Genomic DNA, 8,646 nt, shown 5'->3' with positions numbered 1-8,646 from the left:
GCATGCAATGCTTCTGGCAAAACTGCCATGTAAAGACTTACAAAGTATTTTTTTTAAAGATTTATTTATTTATGCACACAAGAACCAGGGTGCAAGCCAGAGGTGTGGAGGGTGAGAGGATTCACCAGAAAGAATGGGGAGCAAAACAGGCAGATCTACTGAAATACACTGCTGAGGGGAGCAGCGGGGGAGACAGAAGAGGTCTGCTGCACCATGTGGATAGTTATCTCCCTGGCCAGCTGGGAATTTACCTCCTGCTGTATTGACTGGCGATAGCTTGATAATACTGTGTCTTTAACCCCTGAGCTACCAGGGAGGCCCCACAAAATATCCTACCCATGCACCATCATGCTGTTTCACAACGTTGCTTCTAATCAGAAACTCAGGCAATGACTTGTGGCAATGGGCCCGTGCCCATAGAGTTCCCTGGCCTTACCATGTCCCTGGCCTTACCTGACTTAATAGACTGTTTTGAAACTAAATCAGTCCAGATAGCTGGCAATAACTTGCAGGGTTAGGACACTGAACTCCAGAATGTAATGTGTTCTAAGTATGTTCCTATTTCTCACATATCCAGAATTTCCAGGTCCAGGAATCAAGAGATAAAGATGAAAGTGGCATTATTCTCAATAATGTCTGTATTACCCCCAATTGTGATTCATTAGCAAAATTTTTACTATCCCCGAGACCTTATGTTCTGCTGGTCTTGGTTCCAAGACCCAATGATCCCACCAGGAGATAGTACAATGAATCCATTGAACTCTAATTTGAAATCTGTATCTGAACACCGGGTTCCTCAGGTCCCCTGAGTCAACAAAGCAGGGAGTTATTCCACTAGCTGGAATGATTAATCCTGACTACCAAGGGGAAATTGGATTGTTGCTACACAATGGTGGTTAAGAAAGAGGATGTCTAGAATACAGGACCCCTCTAAGACTGTCTTACTATTGCCATTACAGTGATTAATATCAGTAGAAAATGACCATCAAATTCAGGCAACTGTTTGGATTCCCACTCCAGGCTAAGAATCACGATCAGCTGTGGTACTTGCTGAGGGAAGAGAAAGATGGACTGGATAATGGAAGAAGGTAGCTATGAATGCCAGCTAGAGACACACGTATAATTCTAGATATGAGGGCTGTAATAGCTATAGTTCTTATATTTGCATACATACAAAGCAAGTATTTTTCTCCCCTTTCATTCCCTTATCTAATATTAGTTATTCCCTTAACTAATAATGGTTAACTTTGGATCACAGCATTTACATTGTGGATTTTTCTATCACAGTAGACAGAAGTATGAGCCTACTTTGAAGATTAAGCGTTGTTCAAAGTTTAGGTATGTATATGGAAGCTGAGTTGACAAGGGCCAGACTGTTTAACCATTAACTTAGGCATCAATGTGACTAGTCTCCAGTTATTCAACCAAACACTAAGTGTTACTATTAAATATTTTGTAAATACTGTCGATAATCCATTGGCTCTAAGATTACCCTAGATAATCTAGGTGGGCCGGACTCCATAAATTAAAAGATCTTAAGCGCACAACTGAGGTTCCTCAGTATTTGACTTGCAGGCTGCAGCTTCCACTTGTTCCCAAATGCCAGCCTGCCTTTTCTGGCATTTCCTGAACTGTAGTAAAATTGTTAACAGCTGGGAGTCCATAAAGGTACTTGAAGGGCTAAAGAAAGGAATTCATGACTATGAAAAGAATGGAAAGGAGTAACAGTTTGGGAAACTGCAGTGCCTTGTGGACAATAAGGTACAGATATGAAATCAGTGCCAATGGAACTTAGTGCACAGTGTTTGCTCTACCAGTAATTTCCCTCTAGATCCTCCATCTCAGTTCTAATTTCCAAGACCATCATGAACCACTCACTCCACGGCCATGACGTGTCACATTGGTCTGTTTCCTTCCAGTCCTCCTTGACAGCATTCGCCTATTCCCTCTCAACTAAAGTGAAAGGACTTGTCCAGCAAGTATAACATTCGATCATCAGTATCCTGGCATATAGCTGGTATTTGACAGTTGAGTAAACAGGGGGCAATCCCTTATATGATCAAAGATGTTAGCTTTCAGATTTCTTAGTCAAAATGCTAGTTGATAATAGAAAATAGCTTTATTTTAATGTTTTGGTGAACAGAAAAATATTAAGATATATCCCTGATGGTTTAAATAGATTCATACAACTATGATAGTCCACAAAGCATTCCTTGCATCAGAAAAACATAAAATGTGACCCATTGCTTTCAGTCATTTCTTTTTATTTACAGTTTGTGTTCAATGCAAATCAATTCCATAACATGAGACGTTACTATGAATCAAAGCATAAATACACAAACACAATATACAGTCCAAAATAGATGTACAGCATTCAGGTATGAATCAAAAGGGAATGTTCATTCACACACACAGTAGCTTGAGATTTGTTGGATAAAGTTGTTCCCATGTGGGTTTTTAAAGATGGAAAAAGTGACTTTGTTTTTCAAGACTACTGTGGCCACATTAGATACCGGAACATGTAAGCATCAGTGTGTGACCATGCGAACAAAAGTGTAGAAATGTCTATTTTTAAAAAACGTTTCTGTGCATTGGAACAATTGTGGTAAAGACCTACTTTTCAAAATCAAGCCCACTTTGGGTTTAGGACCAGGTTCTAACTATCTAAAAATATTGACGGATAACAGAAAGGGTTCCAAATGTGACTATTCTGATTCATAGCTTTAAAAAAAAAAGTATTTACAAAAAAGTATAAAAATTTTTCTGAATTTAATGCAGATTAGCTTCCAGTCTTCACTTTCCAAACATCTGATTTAACTTATGCCTTTTTAATTTCAAGATTTGTCAATTTACCTTCAAACAGATCATTTTTTAAAATTTTTTTAAAAAAGCAGTTGACATTAGTTAAGGTCAATGTACTTCTACTATTTGGAATCAGTTTAGCTAAATGAATCTGGCGCTCCTGTTGAATAGGAACAGGTGATTTAAATACATAAGCAAAATTTACTAAATATGGCTGGAGTTGGGTAGATTCCAATCCATCATTGCCCTGGTACATGTCAATTCCTATATAAAAAGTCAAATGGAATGTCAAATACAAAGCTGTAGAGAAAAGAGCTCAGTTCCCAAGACCACGGTGATAGTTTAACAATGTAAAAGCTTATCTAGAGTATGTTGTCATTAAATCAGTACTGCAGAAACAATACATTGAGGATTTACACCTGGAAGATCCCTCTAATGTACACATAAATAGAATCACTGAAACTTTGTATATTACCTAACTTCTTTATGACTTTGTAGATTGAACAAACCAAATGAAAACTGAATCTCTGTTTTACATCCCATCCTTTATCTTTAGATATCTATTCTTAATTTCAAGATAAGAGTTTTATATTCCATATTTCTGAAACCATAATTAAGGAAAGCATCTCAACAAATTTTGGTTGTGTTTCTTCATCTTGTACGGGAAACTCCAGCAGAGTTAATATTGGCATTCATCAGCTAGTCAGACCCTTCACATGCTCTTCAAACCAATCAAATTTGGGATTCTCAACATTTTCTGTGTCAATTATTAATAAGGTGTGGAATTAGCAGAATCAATGAAGAAGAGTTTTCCTTGCCACATTGGCTGTCTAGACGCCATTTGCATTGGGTCTGAAAGATGGGCAAGTGCAGATGTTTCTTGGTCTGAGTCTCTTTAACAGTAGAGATGTAGGAGGGAGAACAGGATCACGAAGAGACTGGCTGTGGACTTCAGGGCACCGTCACTTGCCGTGGTGCCATTAGTTGGATTTGGGGCTGTCAAGGTAGACTGGGTAGCATTACTTGTAGGAGCTACTACAGAAGAAGCTGAAGCTGTAGGATTTGAATAAATCTAAAATATATAAAAAGTATCACTGATAAATATTCCACATGTCACAACTGCCTCCACATATACTTAATATACAATATAGAGAACATATTCTTAAATGATTGTTTTTTCCATTATTCCCTTACCCACATCATTAAATTCTGAATTCTTAGTCCCACCAAGATCATTCTCTTTAGTTTCAAAACTACTTAGAGATGCCTAATGCCTGCAAAGTGCAACAACCAAAACCAAAAATAATCTGCAATAAACTAACTCCCAAAGAACATGACTTTAAAAAAAAATTCTTTATAAGGAATAAAGGACCAAACTACTAGATTCTGTGACTAGCTTGACTGACATTTAAAAAAAGGTTTCTTCTATTTTCCCAAGAAAGGGGAGACTTTAAAGTTGCACACGCAATTTGGATTTTACAATACAGTGAAGTCTGAGGCTTATGGTACTAGAATTGAGTCACCATCTATCCTAGATTTGCTAGGTAATTTCCCCACACCCATTAAATGGTCTAGTTCTAACTTACAGGGCCTCAGGATGTCTTACTCGCTCCCTTCAAATTACACATAAATCTTTTCAAAATGGCCAGAGTTTTTTGTTTTAAACTGAGAAAAAGTACAAGCCTTTGCCTAAAGGCATAATGACTTCATTGAAAGCAAGTGAAGTCGGAACAACTTCACAAAAGACACCAAGAGGGTTTCATGAGGCTTTCTCAAGCAGCAAGCCTCTGTCTGGTCACTAAGCTCAGCCCTGTAACCAAGAACCAAAGTTTCCCCCGTGTTCCAGCACCTGAGAGTGGCATCATGCACCACACTGATTTTTCAAGTCACAAAAAGCACAGTCCGGTGGGCACGTGATAATCTCTCCTTTGTCACGAACAAAGGCAGACGGGGGATTTCAGTTTTCCCTGCCGGGAGGGTTTACGAGGGTTCTGATTACAGGCGGGCCTGAGGACGTGGCACCAAGCAGGTCTGGGCCACGCGAACATTTGGCTGCCTATTAATCCAAAGATAAAACTGTTCTACATCAGCGGCAGTTCCTTTTGTCTCAAAACCCTTAAGGTGCCTAAGCAAACATTTACTGTAGAGGCGTACAAAATCCTATCCAAATTAGACTAGTGTTAAAAAAAATCTTGATCAAGCCAATTGTATTTATCAGGGACCTACTGTGAGCAAGATTCTGCTTGTCCTGCTAGGAAATAACACTCCCACCAAAAGGAAAGCCTTAACAACATGGGAAATTATTCAGAACAGGCCGCCTCTGTTTAGGGGCAAGAGCTAGTTTGAGATTCTTGAAGGTAATCTATTCTTATTCATAAAAAGAGCATTAGAGCAAGGGGTGACTTTTAATGGAGTCCAGAGCACCAAACTAGGGTTCCTCTACAACCAAATACTGACGAACTCATGTTGATACCGTGTTGACATGAAACAAAAATTGCCCTAACAAACTGAATTTATTTACTTAACTAAGACCGTCCTCCTAGAATACGGGCACGGGGTGGTGGGGGTAGACCAGTAAGCTTCCGCGGCCGCGCCCCTCCCCCACCGGGGAGCAGCGAGGGCTCCCAGCGCAGCCCTCAAGACAACAATAGGGTTCAGTTCCCCGGCCCGCGAGCGGGCGGGCTAGGATCGCTGCACTCTCGGCCGCGCTCCCAGGTGAGCCCGGCGACTGCGTGTCTAGGGACCAAGATCCCGTGCACCCAACTTTCCTGGAGATCAGCCCAGGAGACACTCCTTCGAAAGCCCCAGCTGAAGGTGGTGGAGCGCCACCGACTGCGCCACGCCTGCCTTTTGCAAGCCCGAGCTTAGAGAAAGAAATGCCCCTTTTCTTGTTCCCGTCTCCACCCCCCACCATTCCATCCCAGTCCACCCCCACCCCCCCAGGCTCAGTCCTGGTCTCCCTCGCGACTGCAACATACCCCCCCCCCCCAGCAAGGCAATTCCTGGTACCCGCCGCCGGGGCAAGATCAGTGCCCAGGATGGAGATCTGGGGGTGGGGGTGGGGGTGGGGGGGCGGTGGGGACCGGGACAAAGCCCGACTCCAAATAGAAACGTTCCACCCGCCGGCTGCCTGGAGTTGGCAGATCTGGACAAACACCGGCCTCCGTCGTAAGAGGGAGACCTGCGAGGTCGCACCCAAGGGAGCACAGGATGGGGTCTCCGCCCAGGCTTCAGCCCTGAACCGCCCCGGGCTGGGTGAATAGGGCCAGACAGCCGGGGCTTCCTAGAGATCTCCAGAACCAGCTCCGAGTGCAGAATGGGCAAAGGTGGCGACCCCTCCCGCCCCCCCCCTCGGAGACCCTCTTTGTGTGTTGCGTTGGGGACGCTGAGACACACCTAGGGGAAGAGGGACGCTCAGGGTAACCAAGGACGACCTCCACTCGCCGAAGAGCTCGAGGTCCCCGGGGGCTCCGCGAGGTGGGAAGCGCACGGTGTCTTCCCTCGAACCTCAGGGTGAAAGCAAGGGGTGCGCGCCGGGCAGCCTGGAGGCGGCCGAGGAGTCTAGGGCGGGGCAGGGTCCTCGCCGGCGCGCGCGGACTACATTGTTCCCGCAGCGGGGCGCGGGTCGGGGGCAGCCCGCACGCAGCGGAAAGTGCAATTCACAGCGTCCCGGCCCCGGTCAGATCACGCTGGATTCTTTCTTCGAGTCCCAGTCCACGGTCCGAGGGGGACACTCAGGCCCATCCCCCGAGAGCAGCTCCCCCTACCCCCCTTGGGACGCGGCCCCCGAGCCTCGCCGGGCGCCAGGGCCTCACCTGCGTGGGGAGGAGCAGTGCCAGAAGCAGCAGCCCCAGCCCCAGCCTGGCTACCATGGCTCTACCCATGTCCGCTCCGTCGGCGCGCGGCGCTTCTCGCTGGGTGCAGGGTGCGCGGAGGACCGAAGGCTCCCGGCAGGCGCTGGCAAAGTGGGGAGCACGGCGCGCTGGCGGGACTTATATACCCGGACAGCCACAATAGCCGTGACGTGACGCCGCCCACCCGCGCTCCCCCCCGCCTCCCCCGCGCCCGCGCGGCTCCCCAGCGCCCCCTTGCTCCGCGGCCGCCCCGGCCTCTGCTGCCCGGGAGACCCCAGGGCCGCCCCGCCGCGGCAGGTGGGCGGCCGGGCGCCGCCCGCTCCTGGCGCGGAGCTTTGTGTTACCCGAGCGGGCAGCGCAGGCTGGCACGGGCGCCCGGCGGCTCCCCGCGGGACCGGGGCGAACTCGCCAGCCGCACACGCCGCTCGAGAAGCCAAGCCCAAGTTTCCTTTGTTTCCCCGGACCTGCCATCTTACCCCACCCCACCCCCCCAAAAAAGTCTGAGCCTCCGGTGCAGCAGGCCTGAGACCAGTCCCAACTCTGAGAACCCCAAGGGCCAGGGGGGCGAGGGGGCTCCCTTGGCGTGGGGTTTCTCAAATCCCCGCCCCAAAGGAAGGGGAACTGTGCTGGCTTTGTGTGCGCCCCGGGGCTGGCTAAGGGAATGGGGCGCCACCACGCGCGTGCCCTTCCCGCGCCGCGCTGGGGCGGGCGGGCGGGCGGGGGGGGGGTGAGGAGGGGGCGGTTCGCGGGAGGCTCCCTGCTTAGAGCAGTTGGAGAGCTCGGCGTCGCGCCACCCCTTCCTCCCCCGAACCCCCTCCCCGACTCGCTTTGTTTCTTGAGCGCCTCACATTCGCCACACTGTGTGAGCTCACAGGGGCATCCCGGATCCCGGACTTCTGCAAACCGCTGGATTTGGGTCCCGGGTGCTCTTCCCAGCCGCAACCGGGGGAAGAGGGCGCGCGTGGAGGGGACAGCCCACCCTGAGGGACGCGCCCCTGCCCACCTCGAGCCTGCCCTCCCCACTCGGCTGGGGTCCAGGGAGCAGGCACCTCTGGGAACGCCCTGAAGGCGCTGCCCTTGTGGAATTCCCTAGGGACTAACTTCTTTGGTATCTTGCAAAGCACTTGCTTGTCGTTCGTTTCGGGAGCAAACGCTTTATAAATTCTTTTACTTTTCCATGGCTGCCATTAGGCAATTTAATGAACTGATTCACATTGGAGATTAGTATTCATTCTGCAGATTTTAATGGAGTATCTTTTCCAACCACTCTACGGTGAAGGCGTGCAACCTTATAGCAAAAGTTAAAATAATTTTACTGGTGGAATATAGAGACCAGCCAAACCTAATAATTCGTTTAAATTTCACTTTACAGAACAGTCTTACAAAAACAAGGTTAATTTTATGAAAGAGGAATAACAATGAAATCCACAGGCATGTGGTGTGTGACTGAATCGCCTGTGCCTTAACTGGAACTCAGTAACTTTCCAGTTTAGTATGTGCTTGGGAACACAGGAATTCGGCCCTGCACCAATGGACTTGCCTGTTTAAGTGTTTTCACATTATATAGGAGTAACCTGTGTATGTTCAACTTCTCCACTCCTCTTCCCAGGCAGGAGCAGACTATGGCTCAGGAGTGCCTGGCCCTATACATAGTTGGGTCTCCAGAAGCTGCCTGTTGAACAACCTGGTGGTATTCATCGGCTCTAGAGATTCTGGCCTGTGTATTTCTTTCCCTAGTTCCTCTCCTCATCCCCCCACCCCCCAACATCCTTTTCCTCCTCATTAGTAATTTAAAAAGATGGATTAGTGGCAGGGTTAAGAATATAGACTCTACCACCACAATGCCTGGGTCCAAATCATTGTTATGTTATAGGACAGGGAGAGGGGCAGCCCAAGCCCCTGGGGACCACCCTGTTACAGTTATGCCAATTTTATTTGAGACCCCTCCCCCCACCCCTAACCCCTCAGTTTTTTCATTTGCAAATGAAGA

At 47.7% G+C, this 8,646-nt stretch overlaps 1 protein-coding gene across 1 annotated transcript; it reads right to left on the bottom strand.

The window, feature by feature from the left end:
* Positions 1-3,697: 3,697 nt before the first annotated feature.
* Positions 3,698-6,686, bottom strand: CD24 (CD24 molecule; the record flags this gene model as incomplete). Its single annotated transcript, XM_084258419.1, has 2 exons — positions 3,698-3,874; positions 6,618-6,686. 2 exons carry the CDS (start codon positions 6,684-6,686, stop codon positions 3,698-3,700), a joined length of 246 nt encoding a protein of 81 aa, XP_084114545.1.
* Positions 6,687-8,646: the final 1,960 nt, after the last annotated feature.

This window comes from Talpa europaea, assembly GCF_964194135.1.
Source record: "Talpa europaea genome assembly, chromosome: 2".
Taxonomy (NCBI): domain Eukaryota; kingdom Metazoa; phylum Chordata; class Mammalia; order Eulipotyphla; family Talpidae; genus Talpa; species Talpa europaea.
This window is presented reverse-complemented; position numbering and strand designations above follow the sequence as displayed.